The sequence below is a fragment of the Carcharodon carcharias genome, chromosome 12 (assembly GCF_017639515.1).
Source record: "Carcharodon carcharias isolate sCarCar2 chromosome 12, sCarCar2.pri, whole genome shotgun sequence".
Taxonomy (NCBI): Eukaryota; Metazoa; Chordata; class Chondrichthyes; order Lamniformes; family Lamnidae; genus Carcharodon; species Carcharodon carcharias.
Window position 1 is genome coordinate 127,244,421 of NC_054478.1, and position 23,784 is coordinate 127,268,204.

The following is a 23,784-nucleotide window of genomic DNA, read 5'->3' on the forward strand; positions in this document are numbered from 1 at the left end:
AAGAGCTATCCAATTAGTCCCACGCCCTTGCTCTTTTCCTATAGCTCTGCAAATGTTTCCTTTTCAAATATATATCCAATTCCCTTTTGAAAGTTATTACTGAATCTGCTTTCTCTACCCTTTCAGGTAGTGCATTCCAGATCATAAAAACCGTGTATGAAATTTCTCCTCGGGGAGAGATCTCCTCATAATTCTTTTGCTAGTTACCTTAAATCCTCTGGTTACCGACCCCACTGCCAGTGGAATGTCTCTCCTTGTTTACTGGATCAAAACCTCTCATGATCACTAACAACTGAAGGCAGTTGTAGAAAAGTTCACCACTGAGAATTTGCTTTCATTTGGGCAGAAAAGAGGGAGGGAAAGATCACAGATGGTGAAGGAGGATTGAACAAAATCCTTCTTTATATATACAAATGAGTCAAAATAAAAGAAGTTTAGAATAATAGGGGCCAACAGTGAGTCGTGAGGCAATAAACAGAGCAATTCTGAGGATGTTTTAAACCAAAGAAAACAATTCAAGCCAGAGAGAATCCCAAAAATGAATTATTTCTTTGCAACTAATTGTCAGTTTTAACAAATATGTTTATATTAAGATTAATTTGTTTAGTGTTCTTACTGTGTTAGAACAGTAGAAACAGCATCATGTAGCTGCAAATTTATTAACACTGATTGTGATGTATGAGCAGACAGTGTGCCGGGCCACATGACAGATCCGTTTGTATCATGGGTGGGGGAGGGGGATCTGTATTGCAAAATATAGCACAAACTTTTTAAACAATGCCAACAAAGGCCTCCTCAGCATCTGTGAAGAAAGTTCCAGGTTGCACGTTATACAAGGTAGGAATTGGGATCTTAATCTTTCCCAAATGTATTCAGCACAAGGAAAGCTGTTAAGCTGAATTAGAATCTATTGTCTTTGTCAGAACTACATCAGTGTCAGAGAAATCCTATCTTCAGCAGAATTGCGAGTGTGCAGAGCAATCGCTCATATCTGTTCTCCATTTATCACCGTAGGACTGTTGACCCAGTGCATATTAAGGCAGTCTTGAATCTGTCTCAGATGCTTTAATTCCCTTGCAATGACACAAGTGTTAATTCAATCGTGGAATTTGCATGGAAAGGAGAGAGGAAAAGGTCAGCAAGCTGGGCGAGAAACTGGAGAGCAGCACAGGTAATTAAAGCAAACTCTGATTGCCAAGGATCTTGTTCACTCTCCCCAGCAGAAATGTCACCCAGTAAATATCAGATCCCCTGTTTTCATTTAACCAGACGCGTGTAAGCAACTCGCAAAGTTGAGGCCAATAGGCCAGGCCCGAGCACTTAACCCAAGTAATTAGTGAAACACTTCAGATTCTATTAATGCAGCTTTCCAGATTGATAAAGGAAAGCTCATAGAGTAAAAATAGAGCAAACAGGCAGAGACCTAGTCCATCCTATTGATTACACCTCATCAAAATCTCATTCTTATGACAGGGTGATTAGTAGGTTAATTTGATGATTTAAAAGGAATCATCACTGAAAGACTTTAATTTTCATTATTTATTCATCACTTCATTTAATAATCCCATGAAACACAAAACAAGGGGTTGGGGAGCGTATGAGATGAAAATATGGTGGATGTTGCCTAGCATGTTGTGGGAAGGTGGAATGAGCCATTTGGCAGCACAGTCATGGAGAGTAGGGCCTGTCCACCTGGGTACAATTACAACACAATACCATCCCTTTCGGCAAACATTCGTACAGCACAGCATGCAGCAGACAGCGCACAATAGTACCTATCCATCATCTCGATGCAGTCCTGAATACGTGGGCCTGTGCACCTGCAGCACAGCAAGGTTGAAGTCCGTTATTCAGAGGAGGGGGGAGGAACAAAAAAAACCGTCATGTTAACAAAATAATTACAACCTTCACAATGTTACAGTAACACAGTCACAATAGTTAAATTACAGCCTTGGACCACATGGCACTTCATCTTCATGGGAACCTGCCAGTGCATTGGAAACACTCCCAGCCACGTGTCCTGTTCCCGCCCCCCGCCCCTTTTCCTTCCAACCCTTAGTCTTGCAGGTCTAACAAAAATGACAGACTTAATTAAAAGCTTTTTTGAGAGCAGACTAAAGCAGGGACAATGACAATGCAATCTGTATGGAATGAGCTGGTGATTAGGAAGAATGGATGCCACTGATGAATCGAATGGTAACTAGCACTGTTTTATAAACCAGTCTCAGGGAACTGTCTTCACTCAAACATAGATAGAGTTTGGCATGTCATAATATCCACAGGGTTCTCTCTACCTCCCTGGACTGTGTCTGTAAACAAAACCGAGTCACCAAATAAAGTCACAGAATTGTGACAACACACCTTTAAATCGTATCTGCCATGAAGGCTCTCACTGGCAAAAATAAAGGAAGCTTCTAGAAAGAGAATCACCCTCCCAGGGAGTTCCAGCTGTATTAATTGTAAAGAGTAACACAGGTTGTAGAAAATACCAAAGATGCATCAGATTTGGAACATCAGTAAATTGCTCGAAGTTGCCTTTCCAGCTTTATGACATTGTTTAACCCCTTTAACGTGTCACTGTCTTGTAGCACATTGCAGCTTATTCCTTATATTAATATTTAATCAGCTGGAGAACATCTTCAAGTTTCACCTCATTGACCTGTATCTGATTTCTGCTCCACTAGGTGGCTCTGAACCCAAAACAGTCCCTTGCAGTCAAGAGTGGGAGCATTTCAGTTATTGCACACAGCATTGAGAATAGGAAAGATTTGTTTCTGATCGTTTGTTTATTAAATTCTCTGATAAGAGACTCTCTTATAAGACCAGCATTTATTGCCCCTGCCCTAATTGCCCTTGAGAAGGTGGTATTAAGCCGCCTTCTTGAACCACTGCTGTCCACAATGCTGTTAGGGCGGGAGTTCCAGGATTTTGACCCAGCAACAGTGAACGAATGGCAATATAGTTCAAAGTCAGGATGGTGAGTGACTTGAAGCTGAACTTCAGGTGGTGGTTCCCATGCATCTGCTGCTCTTGCCCTTCTGGGTGGTAGAGTTCGTGGGCTTGGGAGGTGCTGTCAAAGAAGCTTTGGTGAGTTGCTGCAATGCATCTTGTAAATGGTACGCATTGCTGCTAATGTCCAGGCAAGTGGAGAATATTCTATCACACTCCTGACTTGCGCTTTCCAAATGGTGGATAAGCTTGGAGGAGTTAGGAAGTGGGCCATTTGCCTCAGAATATTCAGCCTCTAATTTGCTCTTGTAGCCACAGTATTTATATTGCTCGTCCAGTTATGTTTCTGGTCAATGTTGACCCTGCGGTTGTTCATCATGACAGCAATTCAGCAATAGTAAATGCCATTGAATGTCATGGGGAGATGGATGGATACTCTTCAGCTGTCAATAGACGTTAGGCGGAATTTTATGGCCCTGTTGCAGTGGGGGTGGGGCCATAAAATGCAGCAAGCTGTTTGAAAGTCCATTGACTTCTGCAGGAGTGGAAAATCCCACTGGCGGAAAGGGCCATAAAATTCTGCCCATTGTCTGGCACTTGTGTGACAGGAATGTTACTTGCTCTTTATCAGCCGAAGCTGGGATGTTGTCCAGGTCTTGCTGCATGCAGCATGAACTGCATCATTATCTGAGGGGTTACAAATGGAACCAAACACTGTGCAATCGTCAGTGAGTAACCCAATTTCCTTATGATGGGGGAAGATCATTGATGAAGCAGATGAAGATGGTCGGGCCGAGGACACTACCCTGTAGCAATGATCTCGGGCTGAGATGATTTGCCTCCAATAACCAGAACCATTTTCCTTTGTGCTAGGTAGAACCCCAGTTAGTGGAGAATTTTCCCCCGATTCCCATTGACTTCCATTTTACTTCTTGCAGCCCACTCAGCCAAATGCTGCCTTGAGGTTAACGTCAGTGACTCTCACATCACCTCTGAAATTCAGCAATCAGGAGTCTTGAGTTCCTGGCTGAAACCAAAATAAGCATCAGTGAGCATGTGATTGCTGTGCAAATGCCCTGTGATAGCACTGTTGATGTAAATTGCTGTGTAAATGCCCTCTGGTAGCACTATTGATGACATTTTCTACCACTTTGCTGACAAGTGAGAGTAGGCTGATAGGGCAATAATTGGCCAAATTGTTTCCAGTATTTTATATTCAGGTCATACCTGGGCAATTTTTCACCTTTCTGGGTTGATGCCAGTGTTGTAGTTGTTCTGGAATACTTGCCTAAGGGCACAAGTCTCCAGCACCACAGTCACGATGTTCTAATGGTCCATAGCCTTTTCCATTTTTAGTACACTCAGCCATTTCTTGACATTACAGGGAGTGAACTGAATTGTCTGAAGGCTGGCATCGGTGACCCTGGAAACCTCAGGAGCAGGTTGAGATGGATCATCCACTTGGCTGAATGAAGATCGATGTAAACTCTGATTTGGCCTTGCCTTTAGCGCACACACACACTGGGTACCATCATTGAGGATGGGCTCATCATGAAGCCTCGTACTCCCGTTCATTGTTTAATCGTCAATCACCATTCTCGGATGTGGCCGTACTACAAAGCTTTGAGTTGGTCTCCATTTAATGAGACTGGGAGTGCTAGTGTTTCTATCTCCATGTACTGAGACTGGACATGTTTGGGGTTTGCTGAATTTAGCTAAGAGATTATGGAAGATTGTATGTACTGACATTAAATCTCATTGGGCATTTATTAGTGCACGTGCTATTGACTTTGGTATGCAGGTGATGGGAATAAAGGAGTAATTCAAGGTGGAAGAATACAACGTTAGGTTTTGGAGCAGGGGAAAGGAGAGAGAGGCAAAGAGCAAAATAAGGAGCAGCAAAAGAGCAACTCAAACACAGAGACAAAACAGTGATGAAGAAACTGCAGGGTGGTGCAGTTGGAAATAGTTAAAAATGAAAAACAGCAGCAGAACTAGACAAGGTAAAGCACCATGTGCGTCAACAGCTCAGCATAGTCACATTAAGACTGCAGGGTGGTATGTGATAATGACACCAAAGGTTTCAGTTAATATCATTAACCGAGGCCTTCACTAACATTTCAACCCTGAGATGTGTTTCTGCCTTGGTTCGTACTCCAGAATGTGTTATTTATACTAAATAGAATTATAGAAGTGATTTCCTTCATTCTATTGCTCATTAATTTTTGTAATTAAATCAGAAGTAATGTTGGTATTCCATCCACCAGGGGCTATTGCAGCCTCGGTACACTGCATGTCAGCTGAGTTGAAACGTGCACACAGAACAGAACGCAAGAAACACAAGACAATGAATTGGAGACAATTCTTTTAATGAAAAGTAGGAGGGTGCCTGCTTCTCCCATATTTGACGTTCAGCCAATGAAATTATGGGCAGAATCGTTCCAGACTTGCACTAAGTGTGGTAGCGGGCAGGAAAAAGGATATTTTACCCGTTGTCCGCAATGGCGGGTTTTCGTGCCATATCGTCCCAATCCTGCCTCATTAATCATGCATTCCCAGGAAACATGCCGTTTCACTGGCAGGCAGCCTCTGATTTACCTGCCACACCGTCACCTCACCACTTCCTCAGGCTGGCGCCACATTTAAAGTGCAGCCGCCACATTTAAAGTGCAGCCGCATGCACACCTCTTGGTGCTTCCAGCCCAGGACTTGCTGCATGGAAGACATGGCCCCAAAAGACAAGAAGGCTGCAGCCCCCTGAATCAATGACACATCTCTCGAACACCTTCTGGACAACATTGCAGCCCACCGCAATGTCCTCTACCTTCGTTCTGGCTGCAGGAGGCCCATCAGTCTCACCACTCCGGCTTGAGAGGCGGTGGCAGTGGTGGCCAGTGCACAGAACAGGTTTGCCATCCAGTGCAGAAAGAGGATGAATGACCTCATCCATGCTGTCAGGGTAATGCAACCATCTCATCACTCTAAACTCACACACTCGAGCCCATCACACATTCACAGGCATCTCACTCACTACCAGTTCAAGGGACATCACCACTCACTCTCTCACACACTCCCTCACATCTCTATCTGGTCTCATCTCCTCTGGAGACTGCCTCCTCAGCCCTCACCATCTTGATCAACATGTGACCCCACACATAACATAGAACCATAGAGAAGTTACAGCACAGGAGGCCATTCAGCCCATCTTGTCCATGCCAGCCCAAGGACACCCATTCTAATCCCACCTTCCTGCACCCGGCCCATAGCCCTGCAGCTTACAGCACTTAAGGTGCAGATCCAGTTACTTTTTAAAAGTGTTTAGAGTTTCTGTCTCTACCACCAACTTGGGCAGCAAATTCCAGACACCCATTACCCTCTGCGTAAAAAAGTTCTTCCTCATGTCCCCCCTACACCTTCTGCCATTTATCTTGAATCTATGTCCCTGGGTTCTAGAATTCTCCATCAAGGGAAACAATTTTATCCTGTCCACTCTATCTATTCCCCTCATAATTTTGTACACTTCAATCAAGTCACCTCTCAGCCTTCTTTGTCCTAAGGAAAATAACCCCAACCTATCCAATCTCTCCTCGTAGCTGCACTTTTCTAACCCTGACAACATTCTTGTAAACCTCCTCTGCACTCTCTCCAGAGCTATTACGTCCTTCCTGTAATGTGGTGACCAGAACTGCACACAATACTCCAGTTGTGGCCTCACCAGTGTTTTATACAATTCCAACACTATACCCTTACTTTTATATTCTATACCTCTGCCAATGAAGTGAGCATTCCATATGCCTTCTTTACAACCTTGTCTACTTGAACTGCTGCCTTCAGGGACCTGTGTACTTGTACGCCAAGATCTCTCACTTCATCTACCCCTCTTAGTATATTCCCATTTATTGTGTAATCCCTCTAACTGTTTGACCTCCTTAAATGTACGACCTCACACTTCTCTATGTTAAAATCCATCTGCCACTTTACCGCCCACTCCACCAACCCATCTATTTCGTTTTGGAGATTATGGCTATCCTCCACACCATCCACTACTCTGCCAATCTTTGTGTCATCTGTAAATTTCCCAATCGTGCCCCCACATTCACGTCCAAATCGTTAATATATAACACAAACAGCAAGGGTCCCAACACCAAGCCCTATGAAACACCACTTGAGACAACATTCGCAAGGGCATCCATCGACCATTACCCTTTGTTTCCTGTTACAAAGCCAACCTTTTATCCAGTTTGCCACATTACCCTGAATGCCCTGGGCTTTTACTTTCCTGACCAATCTGCCATGTGAGACCTTGTCAAATGCCTTGCTAAAATCCATGTACACAACATCCACTGCACTACCTTCATCAACCCTTCTTGACACTTCCTCAAAGAATTCAATCAAATTTGTGAGGCAAGACCTTCCTTTAATAAATCCATGCTGATACCCTGGGATACGCCCCCCATCCCCAGTAATACCCTAACGCTGCAGCCTCTTCCCTTGCCTGAGGCCATTTCTCCCTCTTCCCCAAGCAAGCCATAGTCCTGCAGCCATTGACGAGCCACCCCCACGCCTTACGGCTGGTCTCGTAACTAGAGACCTGCTCATGAGCCCTCCTAAAAGTGATGTGGTGCTGTCTGTGAAACCTGGCGCAGATGACCATGAGTGCTGACCAAAGCAAAGTAGGCAAATGAAACTCAAAGCCCCGAGCAAAGTGCAGCTCGCCAGGTGCATGTCACTTATGTTCACTTATGAAATACAGTGTGCAATCACACTGATGTGCTCAGATGCTCCAGTGTGGGGAAGGATGATTCTGGCCAGCTGGGCTTGTGCAGACTTATTACAATGAGGTTCCTGACATGTGGCGGTTGGAAACGCAGCCCTCCATTGATGGGCAGAGCGGACAACTGCAAACTGGTTTCATGACATCGTGAAACTGATTTTTGGCCTTCCTGCCATATTGTCCACTCACGCCCACCATGATGCCCAACGCCAACAGGCACAGAAAATTCCACCCTATGTATACTTACTGTCTGAGAATGTGATTCTTTCCATGCGTTGCTAGTTATGGAGAATACCAGAGAACCATGGAGAATGATCTCCATGCTGCTCATACACTTGTGCATTAAAAACAAGAGTAACGGGAAAGACAGCGACAAGGCAGTGGAAAAAGACATTCTCAGCAAACGTCTGATTGTGGTAAGGAATCAGTGGAGAGATAGCTAAATTTTCACTCTTCTGTTTAAGGGTGTGACTATTATCCTGTATCAGTTCAATAGCAAATGTGTAGAATGCATATTTCTTCTGTATGGGTTTTACCAAATCACATTTGAAGTTTGAATCAGAGCCTAATTAACAGGCAAGTCCTCAACATAAAGGGTCTTATTGAACTCTAGACAGGGTTTATATATTTTATAAAGAATGGTATGGGTATATAAGTGTTCTGCCTCTATAGGGTTTGTCACTGTTATGAGTGATGGTATGGTTACATAATCTTAGACCATTGAGGGGTTAACTGAGTATTGCTTCATGTTTTCGGGAGTTATTATGCAGGCTCGTTAACCGCACCCCCCCCCCCATTTTACTATTTCCTGGAGCTGTACCAAAATGTGTGCTTTAACACCTGCGCAGCAGGCCATCCAATGAAGCAGCAGAATCCATAACCTGAACTGTCATCTGTGAACTGCAATAATGAGCCAGTTAAACAGTTGAAATCGTGCTGCGAACAGTTAGGCAGCAGTTTAGCTGAGCAACAGTATTGAAGAATGAAGCATTGCAGACAGAGCTTTACTCAGCACAGGAAGCCAGACTGATAGGGAGTCAGAGGGGAGAAGGACACACTTACCTCCCAGAAGAGAATGGGAGGCAGTCACTGATGTGTAAATCTCCCTGAACTAGAGAAATTAACAAGATGTTGCAAAAAATATATACTGAACCTTAAGAATTCTACTAAGCTAATCACTGGGCATTAGGGGCACATGTCACAAATAAGCATGCCAACATTTTAACATTCCCATTCTTGGACAATTCCAAGCAGTAAAGTAAGGTCACTCAGTGTAATATTTGCATAATAGAACCAAGGATGAAATTCATTGTCTGCAGGGGGAGCATTAAAAAGTGTGGTCTAGTTCTAATTAGGAGATGGATTTGGCAAAAGAGTACAGCAGCTATCCAAAAAGGGTCTTCGCACATAGATCTGTGGTGTGACATTGTCTCTACTCTCTATATGCTTTCAATGTTTATCCACCATTCTTCTACAATGAAAGACAATATGGTCCTTAATCACTGCCAGCCTCATCAAGAGCTAGCTCCAACTAGTTTAAATCATTAACCCCCTTTCAAGGATCACCGCCCCCTCCCCCCCTTCAACTCATACTTCTGGAGAGTATCTAGCCTGGTGAAGTCAGGGGCTTCCTCATAAACTCATGGCTCATCACAAGTTCCTTTGTCATGTAATGTTGACCTAGTAAGTGATGGGTACACAGGTGCACGCCCAGATTCAGTCACATGTACTGAATATTGGAATGTGCCTATTTGAGGACCATTTAGTTCACTTCTATTTTTGTGGTGATAGAAGAACGAAGAGTTGGAGAGGGAATGACTCCAAACCTGTACCTCCCAGCACCTTGTGAAATCACCATCATCCAAAGATGTAGGTAGTGAGGCTGAGGAGGAAACACAGGAGTTTCATAGTGCTTGAGTGAAGAGTGCCAAGTGGAGCTGACTGCTTCAAATATCATTCACCTCTCTGTTGCTTCACTGAGGGGTTGAGGCCTCCCAAGTTCTGTGCCCAGATGAAGATTGCTATCTGAGTACAGTAGTTAATATGGGTCACCAAGGTCTGGTGAAGAGTCTGTGCAGTGACACATTATCTATCATTCAGAACATGGTAACCATGGTATCCGCCATGCAATTCTGAATGGTGCAGGTCAGAAGGCCAGAATCTCTCATGCATGTAGAGAGCTTGAGCTCAAATCTTAAAGATATTCACGTTGATGCCTTCAATATACTTGGAGGCTGCATAATATACAACCTTGAGACCGGGGTTCACAAATGTTATTGTTGTCCAGTTCTCCATCAATGCACATGTTGAGGGAAAGCCTAGCGGTGACGGTTTTGTCAGCGGTTGTCACAAATCAATGGCCTGACACTCAAGGCATCACCACACTGGGGCCAAGTATTGCTGAAATGGTGATGGTGGGGGTGCCTAAGGAGCAGACTGGATCAGCCAGTCACCATAATCGTTCAGGATGTGGCTGATGAGATGCAGAGCCTTTGCAATGCACACCACACTGAGGGCCTAAGGCCACCAGTGTGCCCATAGTCTAGAATCTCAAAGCGAACCAACACATTTACTCCTTGCACAAGGGCATCACTTGGAAATTAGCTGGAAACAGAGTACACAGTACCATAACACATCATGCTGACATGGAGTAGGGGTTGAAAGAAGCGCACCATGCTTGAGTTGAACATTGTCCTGCGTATTTATTTGTCATTAGTTAGAATGAAGCAGGGCCCAGCATAAGATGAAATTCGATGGGTTTCCAAGGAACAACAAAGTATCAGGGAAGGTCATTTCAGGTTGCTTATTTTACAGAGGTAGGTTGCAGCTTAAAGCAATGACTTGGTTATGGCACTCAATGGAAGGTGGCCTGAATTAGTATCTGGCTCATCATACCTTCTCACTGTATTGCTGGCTCCTCTTTCTTTACTATAGCGTCACCATCTCATTCTTTGCTCTCCATGCTGAGGCCTAATGCAAGGTGAAGTTTTGGAGCGTGCAGATGGCGTTCAATTGTGAAGATCTAGGAGTTTGCACTATAAGGAGGCCCCCAACTCCTTCAATCTACCTGAACCATTAATTAATCATATAGCAAAATACTGCAGACGCTGGAAATCTGAAACAAAAACAGAAAATGCTGGAAAAACTCAGCAGCTCTAACAGCATCTGTGGAGAGAAAGACAGAGTTAATGTTTCGAGTCCATATGACTCTTCTTCAGAGCAACTCTGAAGAAGAGTCATACGGACTTGAAAGGTTAACTCTGTCTTTCTCTCCACAGATGCTATTAGAGCTGCTGAGTTTTTCCAGCTTTTCTGCTTTTGCATTAATTAGTCATTCTGGTTTTAGCCAATTTTTGTTATACCTATACTCTGCAAGGATATCACTAGCCCTGAGTACAGAGACTAGTCTTCATCTACAGGGGACCATCTTCTTTCCTCTTTAAAGAAGCAGAATGGATGATGATCTTAAAATGAGTGTACATCGACAGCTTGTGGGGAAGCAGGACATTGGCCTGCCTGATTCAGTACTGGACATCGAGAGAAGAAATGCCATTTGGATGTTGAGTGAATTAAACAAGTGTTTTTGTTCACGGAGGGCCGCCAACCTTGTGTACAGGGGCCTAGTGGCAACATGGGTGTGGCTGTTGCCTCTCTGTGCTCTGGGAAAGCCATGTGATGATGTGGAATTGTGCTGTCCTCTCACATTGTTGCTGTTGGTTCATGGTGAAAGGAGTGAAGCCAGTGTCTCTTCTGATGTCCTTGATACACCTGGGGGAAAGACACCGCAGATGTTGCCTGTGCTGGTCTAGAAGGCCAAAATGACAATCATGGCAGCCACTGGGAGTTTGCTTGGATGGTGGACCTTGTCCCTGGTTCTTCCCGAAGGCGGTGATGCAGCTCTGTGCCACTCTCCTCACTAAATGTCAGCCTCCTGCACCACATCTCTTCCATATACTCCCAGGTTGTAACATAGGAGCAGGAGTAGGCCATTCAGCCCCTTGAGCCATTGGGGATGCTAGACAGAGCTTTGACAGTACCGTGAATGCAGGGTCATATTGAATTAGACAGCTTGTTCTATGCCGCACCTAATTTTCTTTTCTGTTAAGGGTGGTTTTCATCTGCTGACCATGTACTGTCCCTGCGTGATCAGCTGGCATTGCCATAAGCCAAACTTTAATTGTTCTAATCGGTTCTCCTGCATCAATTGCATTGCCAGTCCAGCTCAAGTATATAGCAGCTCCCTTTCCAGTAACAGCTGGACTCTCAGACTGCAGCCTGCACAGCAATGCTGCTCTCACAGACGTCTTACAGAGACACCACACACATGCTGCATTCGGTTTGAGGCTTCATACTTTTTCTACCAACAGTTATAAACACAACTTATGTCTTAACGTGTGGCACCCGCTCCCTGAATTACTGCCCGACACATGTGGCAGCCCAGTACACCCAGTAAGGTGGGGTGAGAGGGAAGTTTTTCTGAGGTGGGGGGAGTTTTTCTGAGGCAGGGGGAGTTTTTCTGGGGGGAAGAGATTTTCTGAGGTGGGGGGGAGTTTTTCTGAGGGGAAGAGATTTTCTAAGGCGGGGTGGGGGGTATTTCTGAGGTGGGGGAGTTTTCCTGAGGTGGGGGGAGTTTTTCTGAGGGGAAGAGTATTTCTGAGGTGGGGGAGTATATTTGAAGTAGGGGGAGTATTTCTGAGGTAGGGGGAGTTTTTCTGAGGTGGGGGAGTATTTCTGAAGTGGAGGCAGTTTTTCTGAGGGGGGAGTATTTCTGAGGTGGAGGCAGTTTTTCTCAGGTAGGGAGAGTATTTCTAAGGTGGGGGGAGTATTTCTGAGGGGAAGAGTTGTTCTGAGGTGGGGGGAGTTTTTCTCAGGTGGGGGGAGTTTTTCAGAGATAAGAGTTTTTCTGAGGCGGGAGAGATTTTCTGAGGCGGGGGGGCGTATTTCTGGAATTGGGGGAGTATTTCTGTGGGGAAGAGTTTTTCTGAGGTGGGAGGAGTTTTTCTGAGGTGGGGGTGTTTTTCTGAGGTGGGGGGAGTTTTTCTGAGATAAGAGTTTTTCTGAGGTGGGAGAGATTTTCTGAGGCGGGGGGGCATATTTCTGAAGTGGGGGGAGTATTTCTGAAGTGAAGAGTGTATTTCTGAGTTGGGGGAATATTTCTGTGGGGAAGAGTATTTCTGAGGTGGGGGAGATTTTCTGAGGCGGGGAAGTATTTCTGAAGTGGGGGGAGTATTTCTGAGGTGGGGGGATCTCTGAGGGGAAGTGTTGTTCTGAGGGGAAGAGTTTTTCTGAGGTGGGGGAGTTTTTCTGAGGTGGGGGGTGTTTTTCTGAGATAAGAGTTTTTCTGAGGCGGGGGAGATTTTCTGAGGCGGGGGGCGTATTTCTGAAGTGGGGGGCGTATTTCTGAGGGGAAGTGTTGTTCTGAGGGGAAGAGTTTTCTGAGGTGGGGAAGGTTTTCTGAGGTGGGGGAGTTTTTCTGAGGTGGGGGAGTTTTTCTGGGGTGGGGGCAAGTTTTTCTGAGGTGGGGCGTGTTCTTCTCAGGTAGGGAGAGTATTTCTGAGGTCGGGGGAGTATTTCTGAGATAAGAGTTTTTCTGAGGCGGGGGAGATTTTCTGAGGTGGGGGGGCGTATTTCTGAAGTGGGGGGAGTATTTCTGAAGTGGGGAATGTATTTCTGAATTGGGGAATGTATTTCTGAGGTGGGGGGAGTATTTCTGAAGTGGGGGCAGTTTGTCTGAGTGGGGGAGTATTTCTGAGGTGGGGGGAGTATTTCTTAGGTGGGGGGAGTATTTCTGAGGTGGGGGAGTTTTTCTGAGGTGGGGGGAGTTTTTCTGAGGTGGAGGAGTACTTCTGAAGTGGAGGCAGTTTTTCTGAGGTGGGGGAGTATTTCTGAGGTGGGCGGACTATTTCTGAGGTGGGCGGACTATTTCTGAGGTGGGCGGAGTTTTTATGAAGTGGGCGGAGTTTTTATGAGGCAGTGGCGAGTTTCTCTGAGGTGGGGGGAGTTTTTCCAAGAGAAAGAGTTTCTTCTGAGGGGAGTTTTTCCGAGGGGAAGAATTTTTTTGAGGGGAGCAGTTTTTCCGAGGGGAGGAGTTTTTCCGAGGGGACGAGTTTTTCTGAGGTTGCCATCATTCTTGCACTGGCCCTGCTGCCTTCCGCTGGCAGCTGTCGAGACTAAATTCATAGCTGATTGCAGGAGTCACTAAAGCCACAGGTTGAGCTCAGTTATCACAGAAACAGCAATAATACACCAGTGACATTTTTCAAAGTTCTGCTAAGTTGCACAAACTCTCACCAGCACTTTTGGAGTGAGGACTGCAACAGTTGGGCCTGCGAGGACCCCTCCCTCCCTAGGCCTGCGAGGACCCCTCCCCCCTGGGCCTGCGAGGAGCACTCCCCCCCTGGGCCTGCGAGGAGCACTCCCCCCCTGGGCCTGCGAGGAGCACTCCCTCCCTGGGCCTGTGAGGAACACTCCCTCCCTAGGCCTGCGAGGAGCACTCCCTCCCTGGGCATGCGGACCTTTCTCTCCCTGGGCCAATGCAGACCCCTCTCTCCCTGGGCATGTGGATCTTTCTCTCCATGGGCCAATGTGGACCCCACTCTCCCTGGGCCTGCAAGGTCCCCTCTCTCCCTGGGCATGTGGACCTTTCTCTCCTTGGGCCAATGCGGACCCCACTCTGTCTGGGCCTGCAAGGACCTCTTTCACACTGGATCCACGAGGACCCCTCTCGCCCATCGATTTAAACTGAAACTCAAACAGAGTGACAGCTGATCAGCTCTGATATTTTCCTCCCTTGTCACATTTCCTTCCATACAGCACATTAGCAACAAAGGTCACATGTGCTTGGGCACCACTGTAAATCACTTAGAGATCAAAATCCATTATCATCACACCATGCACTGTTCCTTTATGCATACATTCCAATATAGGTTTGTTTTGATTGTTTTATGTGGCAATTCCCTCCCCCTGCTGGGCACAGCTTCATGGACACTGACCCATTACACGAGGCGTCGATCCTTCTTGTAGAGACGGTTATTCCACCACAGGAGGTGGCGGCACCCAGCCCAATTCTGCCTGACCTGACATTTTGCCCATCCAGTTTCAAGCAAGGGTCATTGGTCAGCTGCCAGGAGCAGGAGATTGGGCTTATTTTTTTTTCTCTTGCCCAGGTCTGGGAGTGCTGAGGCCATTTCTCAGGCCCCAGTTACATACTGACCAGAGTTGAACCATCTCAGCAACTGAACAGCAATTGAACCTGGGCCTATGAATTCCAACTGTTTCAGTTGATAAGTTTGCCTCATATTTTTGGAGTGGTTCAGACTGCAAAGGTTTTTTTTCTACCATTCCACCAGTTTTTTGAAAGAGCTGATTGATTAGTCCCACTCCTTCCTGCCCCTTTCCCCCATACTGCTAGGAATGTTTGCGTTCCAAGTATTTACCCAATTCCCTTTTAAAAGTTGCTGTGGAATCTGCTTCCACCACACTTTCTGGCAGCACATTCCAGATCAGAACAACTTGCTGTGCAAAACAAATTCTCCCCTTGTTTGCTGTGATGTGCAGCAGACAGGAATGTTAGACTGACCCAGCTCTGAAGAGCAAAAACTCAGTCACATTTCTTGAGCAAATTCTTAATCATTGGAGTCAGAGACTGGCCAGTCCAAACACCACAGTATTATTGCTTTGCAATGGCTTCATTTAAATTTTACTCATAGCCAAAGACAGTATTTTACTTCTATTATCACTTAATAAAACAAAAATGGTTTATTGGTTCAACCTGGTTTATTGGTTCAAACAGTGAAAGGAAGCATAAATCTGTTTCGATCCCACTGGCACAATGACATTCTCTGTCATTTCCCAAGTGCCTCTGTTGTAATTAGATTCACCAAGAGAAAGGACCATTTCTCGATGCTTGACATTAATGATTAAGATTAGCAACACATTTAATTATTTATTGATTTAATTTTACTAATACAGGATGGGGCAGCTGCTCCAGGATCCCTGCTCAACGCTGAGCACCTCACACATTATATCTGGTTTAAACAAAAATGGATTTCCTAACATAGCAAAGGCCATTTTGAACATTTTGTGATTACTTTTCTGGACGCAAATGTGTCGATTGCAGCTGTCAAAAGGGAAGAAAATAACCCACCATTGAAATAATCTTCTCCACTGACATTTGCTTACAATTTATAACACGGAATTTCGGACCAATAGACCTGTGTTAGCATTTATACTCCACACGAGCCTCCTTCATCTAGTCTTGTCAGCACCTCTGTCCATTCCTTTCTCCTTCATGTACTTGTCCATCATCCCCTTAATCAAATACACAAACCTCATCAGCTAATTTCCTACCAATGGAATCTTTGCTTCCCGCTTGTTGTTTAGCATGGCTGTGAGTCACACGGTTTGTGAATGCTCAGTGCCACACGACTTACCCCTGGGTGCAGTTGGCGTGGCAAGGGTGGCACTCATGGTTGGAATCGGCGAATTTGAAGATGAAGCCCCTGGCACCGTGAAGTCCATCGGGACACTTCTCCACGCAGTTGGGCCCATCCTTGTAGTGGGAGCACTTGGTGCAATGGTCGGGGCCCTGGCAAGGCAGAAGTGAACAAATGTCTTACACCTCTTGCTTGAACTGACGGAAAAAAGGTGAAGGCGATGAGCACCATTCTGTTTTTTTAAATGTGACCAATACAAAACCACCAGATGATCGTTTATGTTTTTTTTCCGGTGTTTCACCAGTGGCCCATTCCTCAAGGAGAGGAGGTGCCTGTGGATCAAGCTGTCTATAGCTAACAACTGGTTAGATCCTCAGCAAAAATTGCTTTGTAATGTGACATGTGCACAAACAATAAAGGCAAAATACTGCAGATGCTGGAGATCTGAAATAAAAACAGAAAACGCTGGAAAAATTCAGCTAGTCTGGCAGCATCTGTGGAGAGAGAAACATAGTAACATTATCTCCTCAAAACATTACCCCTGTTTCTGTCTCCACTGCTGCTGCCTGACTGGCTGTGTTTTTCCAGAACTTTTTGTTTTATTTTATATGCAAAAATACCCTATTTTATTTAAACTAACACTTATCGCTTTCGGACCCTGAGATTCCCAGCAGCAAGAGTGTCACCTGAAAGCTCTATGAACAGTTGTCGGAGTTTCTGTCTCTGCTTGGACATATTCTTGGAGGTTTAATCACATCAGCTCCCAACTCTAATTGACCTACCCAGTCAAACAACCTTCTTTTCCAAATCCTTCTCCTAATACTTTTATCAATAATACCTGACATATCAGCACAATTTTTTTAAACACCCTATGGCTTTTCTCCTGGGTGATGCTGGCGGCAATGTCATACTCCTGGAGGACTGACCACCCGAAACCGAGATGAAGCCAGGAGGCAGCAGACCTGCCGTGCCCTTGTTTTTAATCTTCTGACTGCGGAAGAACTTCACAGCTTAACAGAAAAACACATGTACAAAGAATTTTTTTTTGCTTCTCGCAACTAGAGAAGGTTGAGTTCAGCCTTGCACAGCAGTTAAGATGTCAATCCTGGCTCAGTGGGTATCCCTCTCACCTCTGAATCAGGAAGTTGTGGGTTCAAGTCTCACTCCAGAGGCTCAAACATGTAATCCAGGCTGACACTCCGGTGCAGTACTGAGGGTGTGCTGCACTGTCAGGGGTACTACCTTTTGGGTGAAGTGTTCAGCTAGACCCCGTCTGCCCTCTCAGTCAAATTTAAAAGGTTTCGTGGCACTGTTCTGAAGAAGAGCATGGCTATTCTCACTGGTGTCTGGGCCAATATTTATCCCTCAGCATCACTAAAAGATAGATTATCTGGTCATTTATCACACTGTGAGCCCTTAATGTGGGTAAAGTGGCTGCCCTTTTACAACAGTCGACAAATTCTACATTGCAAGCGTGGCTAGACTTCAAAAATAGATCTTCATTGACTGTGAAGTGCCTTGGGGCATCCTGAGGTGGTGAAAGTCACTATATAAGTGCAAACCTTTTCTTTATATGCTGCAACAAGTGATCTAGGGCTGGGGGCTGGGGGGAAGGGGTGGTGGGAAACCAGCTGCAGTACCCATCTCCAGTTAGCATCGTTGGAGCCCTGAGCTGGGAGGGGCATATATCAATGGGCATTGGGTGAGAACAGAAACAGGTATATGTCATGTTGCACTTTTCATGACCAAACATTGTTTAAGCTGAAAGATAAAAAGTAACCACTTGGACTGGATATTGAATAGCAACTCGGGGAATAGGATTCCAGCAAGAGATAATGAAGATGTGAACAAAAATGTTTGTTTTTTCAAAAGAAGACAGGAAGAAGAAATGCAGAGCCACCGCTAATGTGGCAACCAATAACTCCATTCAAAATTCAAATGATACATTTTGGGGGTAGTCTTATTTTGATCAGCAGAATGCAATGTTTTATGAAGTGTTGTAATGCCACTGAATGAAAGTGAATGGCCATATCCAGCATTCCCTTCCAGGAGCGAGACATGCAGGAAATGCATCGCAAGGAATCCCAAGCGTGCAGCCATCCTTTCTCATAGTGAATGGAAAATTCACAGGCTATGTATCTGCAAGCCCCCAGCCATGTGGGTTCCTGGCAGCACTGGGTTCAAGAGTCACCCTTAATCACTGGCCTAAAGGACTTTTAAAGAGGAACTCTCCTCAAGTGACTTGCCTTGCAGCCCCTGTTCTACTGAAGGTGTAAAACAGCTGAGGTGTTTGGCGCTTTCCTAGTTCGTGAGCAGTGCCACATGACGACTCAACAACAACTTGCGCCTTTCAACATTGCAAAACATCCCACGGTGCTTCACAGGAACATTTTGAAAATTGACTGCTGAACGTTTTTGAAACAAACTGCACCTCATTCTTAAGAAACTTTCAGATTATTATAAGTTATGAATTATGGTGACTATGGGACATTGCAGTTTTAGCATCACAAATCAATTTCCATTCCTCTTTGAACAGTCACTGTCTGAAATGTTAACGATTTTCATCTTTTCTTCATTTAGTTTATTAATTCACTACAATCTTCTCTCCCCCCCCATCCCCTGCCTCAAGGACATAATGAAACATTATTTACTCCATCAAAATTTCATTAAAAGAACAGTTTTCTTACATCAAGAGCCATCTTTAATGATAATAATTGGATTTCAATGTCAAGCAATTCATTACGAATGTGATTGCATTATAACAAGACCTGCTGCACTGCAAAAAATCGTGACACTTTGGCTTGTTGGGTGAGAAAAACAGCATCAATAAGCAAGCAAAGGTTTCACCCCAGCGGCACTGGCCTCAGCAGTTAAACCCTCCAGAGACAAAGATAAACTAATGGGTGTGCTGTAAACTGCTTAATTTTCTACAGGATTGGATTTCACAGGACCAGTGACAAATTTCCACAGCTTCCACTCGAGCAGGGCTGCACTCTTGCTGTTCACAATATTTACAGAAACCTTCACATTGCTCCCTGTCATGAGGAGTAAAGCAAAGGTATGAAATCCCCAAAGTTACTGTCCCTGCAAAAAAAATGACCTCAGCTGCTGGATAAACTGACCTAGTGACTGATCCTCAACATTGTCATTAAAATGATCATTAACACCAGCTCTCAATGGAACCTCAACTATATTAGATAGGACTGTCATGGGTGGATTATCAAGAGGCTCCAAATGTCTTTCCTCACCTCTCTCTTATTTTAAAATGAGATTTTTTTCTAATCAATTATGGCTGCGTTCCCCACCGGAGATGTGATTTCCCACTCCTCACCTCCCTCCTTTGCATCCTTGTTTGAAGTTCATTTCCTGCTATTTTATTGCAGGTTTTACCCCATTGAAAATAAATGGGAAGCTATTAACCCACAGCATAATTAATCTTGCAAAATTCTACCATTTCTAAATGACTTTTTTCTGTGTGTATTGTGTTCATTCAATAAAACAGCATTCAAATATATTACCAGAGGGAACAGGTGAAGTGAAACACACCAATAAATATGCACATAGCTAATATGTTTTACCCATATATATATGGGAGAGATCCAATCATACATTAGATTTAGATCTTGATTGGGTCCAATTAAAGCAAGGCCACCAGTTTATGAAGCATAAACCTGCAGTGCACATTCACTGGTGTGTATGCCTCATCAACTCTTTAGGCTGTATGGGTGAGATCAACAGATTTTCTGCTGCTTCATATCTGCGAAAATAAGTCTAGAAAATTACAACACACAATACGCTAAAGCAATGGAGGATACATCACAATACTTCCATCAGTGCTATACAGCACTTAAAAGAGCCTAATCAACTTGTCAGACTTTCAACAGTTTTTTTTTAAAGTTTAATACTGTAGAGTCAGAGGATAATCACTTAGCGATTTCTAATTGATGTGAACTCACCTTCCTTTTCTATTAATGACATCCCATTGACTAATTCATATAGTCTGTGTATATCCGAACCTTCTGGTGATGCAGTTACTCAACTTACCCTTGTCTGACCTATTATCATTTATCAGGGAGCCTGTTTTACTAGCACTGATCATAGCATATTGGAATTAGTTAATGGACAATTATCTAGCTGAATCTTTGCTTGGCGGCTAACCCCATTGCTCTTATGTTCAACACAGTTTGCTTCGTAAAATCCACAGAGCAAAGTGGTTATGGCTGGCAGCATTCATAACAAAAGGCTTTCACTGTAAACTCTTTCAGTTGTCCTTTTCAAATAAATCAGATCTGCTAATAAATATTGGTGGGGATCATAAAGCAATCGAGAATCTCTCAGTTAGCATGTCTAGAGCCACTCCAAATGAAAACCATATGATGTAATGCTTATTAACTGGAACACCTCCTGCAAGATTTTAAAACAATGCGAACCCTCAATGAAATGACTGAATTAAATTTTCCGAAGGTATAAACCAATGGAAAGTCCAACACTCAATGTTCTGCAGGTATAAAATGAATTGGGCTTTGCTCCTTTTGCAGCTTCGGCGGGGAAAATGGAGCTGAAGCAACTCTGTCTAAGTTTGATCGCCAAAAGGCAAAGGAAGCAATTAGGACACAAAGTTTTTGGATCATGGAGATGGTACGGGTATAGGGAATGAGGCTGATCCTTTCCATTGGCAAATGATGTATGAGACAAGACATTAAAACTGTGTAGAGTAGGTAAATTCATAGCACTACTGTGAAGTCTGTCAAGGCAAGACAAGAAGGGCTTCAGGCTAAAGTTGATGACAGGTCTATTTAGGATTGGCATAAGGAAGTATTTCTTCATTCAGCGATGAATCAATAGTTGTAATGGTTTACTGGGTAGGGTAGTGAAGGGGAAATCCTGTAAAACTGAGAATTTATGATTAAAGCAGAAACCTTGCCATCTTTCACGAACAGATTAGATTGGTGATTGAAGAAGAGTGGTTAAAGAACTGGGGGGAATGGACTGGCTTTCAGGATGAGGGTTTCTGCTCATGGAACCAACAGATACCAACATGGACTGGTTGGGCTGTAAAGCCTATCTTCGTGTTGTATTTAAGCATGGTCTCTTTCATCTATATTTGTCTAATTATGATCGTGCCTTCATCTGGTTCTTGTCCACTATTTATGCCCCTGGATTCTTTAGCACATAGCTATATTTTTTTATTTTGCTTTGCTTTGCATTGGACAACTAGCATAGAAATTCAGCAGGTAGTTCATCATATTAGCCCAAATAACATAAAGGAAGAGTTGAGACACATTTGTGAAATGTAGGCTTAGAACATTTCCAGTAACAGACACTGCTGATAGCATAAGAGTAAAGGGAAACCCTGCATTTTGGATTATGTTAATTTTATTTATACAAGTAAACACCTGCAATCAGATGTCATTGGGATGTGAAAGTGACTCCTTACCGTTCCATGACATGTTAACACATCTTCATCCATTTTCTCACACTGTTCATCACATTCCATACAGACAGTGCCATTCGCAAATTCTCGAAAATCCCTGAATAAAATTTAAGTTCATTGTTATAAGGTGCACTTTAGAAAGTCTTGCATGCCACATTCTTCTTTTAACAGCCTTTATGGTTTTTGTGTTAAAATCTAAGCTTGATGGCATTCAACTGGGAGAAACTTTTGCTACCATACAATTTACAATTCTGGTTTTGGTACAGTTTTGGTCTCCTTACTTAAGGAGGGATACAACTGCATTGGAAGCAGTTGAGAGAAGGTTCACTTGGCTGATTCCTGGGATGAAGGGGTTTGTCTTATGAGGAAAGGTGGAGCAGGTTAGGCCTATACTCAGTGGAGGTTGGAAAAGTGAGAGGTGACCTTATTGAATCATATAAAATTCTGACAGGGCTTGACACGGGGGATGGTCAGAGGATGTTTCCACTTGTGGGGAAGTTTAGAACTAGGGGCGCAGTTTAAAAATAAGGGTCTCACATTTAAGATGGAGATGAGGAGGAATTTCTTCTCTCAGAAGGTCATTAGTCTTTGGAATTCTCTTCCACAGAGAGCAGTGGAGGTTGGGTCATTGAATATACTCAAGGCTGAGTTAGACAGATTTTTGATGGACAAGAGGGTCAAGGCAGGGCAGGCAGGAAAATAGAGTTAAGGCCACAATTAGATTAGCCATGATCTTATCAAATGGCAGGGCAGGCTCGGTGGGCTGAATGACATGCTCCTGTGCCTATCTCTTACGATCTTATGATATTGCAAATATGTGCATGAATATATACTTCATGTGGCTGAAACACACCAGAGGAGCACCTTTTCAACCTGTTGTCTCAGTTCTTCCTTTGCTGATGGAAGCAACTTTCAATCTGCAATAATTTAACAAAAATGCAGCTCATAAAGGGGATTTACCAAAATGTTGCCAGGGATGAGACAAGCAGAGGAGTTTAAGGAGAGATTTAATAGACGTGCTAAAGATTATGTGGGGTTGTGATAGAGTAAATAAGATGGGTTTTTCTTAGGTTTGTAAAGGTGGTGTAAAAGGTCAAGGGGTTTAACATTTTACAAATTATTTTCCTCCTGCTATGAAAATATACAAGCTCTTCCTCATGCCAAATCAAGCATAGGCCTGATGTGCCAAATTTCTGTGTTGCAAGTTCCAAGGAATTCAATTTCAATGCACAAAAGAGAAAACTCATTGAGCCATTTTAAAAGGGAGAGTTAAATTCTCAATGCTAACAAGTCACATATCTGTTCATCAGTTGTATTCTGAACCCTCAGACAGGTCCCAACTCAAGCCTCACACGAGATACTTGAGTCATTTACCAGAAAGGAGCAGTTGAGGGAATTTTATAACTGCCTTCCTCATGGTTTTTACCTTTGATGCAAAAATACTTCACTCGAGGAGCGGTAATTTCAGTAATTTAAAATCAAATTTGAATCAAAAATTGGTAGGCAAAATAGTAACTGAACACTGGGAGGTTTTCAAGGAGGAGATGGTTCAAATACAGACTAGACACATTCCCATGAGAGGGAAGAAGTAGGGCATCCAAAGCGAGAGCTCTCTGGATGATTAAAGAAAGGGAGGTTAGAATGAGACAGGGAAAGAAGGTAATGATAAATGCCAGGCTTGAAATAGAGTAGAGAACCAAGCTGAATACAGAAAGTGCAGAAGTACATAGGGGAACTAAAAAGGAGAATGAGAGGGACAAAGGGATTGTGTAGATTAGGGGTCAACATAAAAGGGAACCCAAAAGTCTTTAAAAGTCTATAAATAATAAAACAATAGTTAAAGGAAGGTTGGGGCCAATTAGGGACTAAAAGGGAGCTTATCTTGTAGATGCAGAGGTCCTGGATGAGGTACTAAATGTATACTTAGCATCTCTAGTCACGAGAGAAGAGGGTGCTAGCAATGTAGCAATAATGGAGGTGGGAACAGTGAAATTAGATAGGATAAAAATAGGGAGAAGGTACTTAGAAGGTTGGCAGATCTCAAAGTAGAAAAGCCACCCAGTCTCAATGGATTGCATCCTAGGTTGCTGAGGGAAGTAAGGGTGAAAATAGCAGAAGCTCTGATCACAATCTTCCAAACCTCCTCAGATATGGGAGTGGTCCTTGAGGGAGGATTGAAAATGCTACACCCA

The 23,784-nt window shown here is 43.9% G+C and overlaps 1 protein-coding gene across 1 annotated transcript in view; it reads right to left on the reverse strand.

Moving 5' to 3' along the window:
• LOC121285134 (receptor tyrosine-protein kinase erbB-4-like) overlaps positions 1-23,784 on the reverse strand; it is a 1,067,779-nt gene that overhangs the window by 326,235 nt on the left and 717,760 nt on the right. The window contains exons 14-16 of the mRNA XM_041201314.1: positions 21,596-21,689; positions 16,156-16,310; positions 1,776-1,820 (exon numbers count right to left, since the gene is read on the reverse strand). Coding sequence (XP_041057248.1) covers positions 1,776-1,820; positions 16,156-16,310; positions 21,596-21,689 — 294 coding nt within the window. The remainder of the gene's footprint in view (positions 1-1,775; positions 1,821-16,155; positions 16,311-21,595; positions 21,690-23,784) is intronic.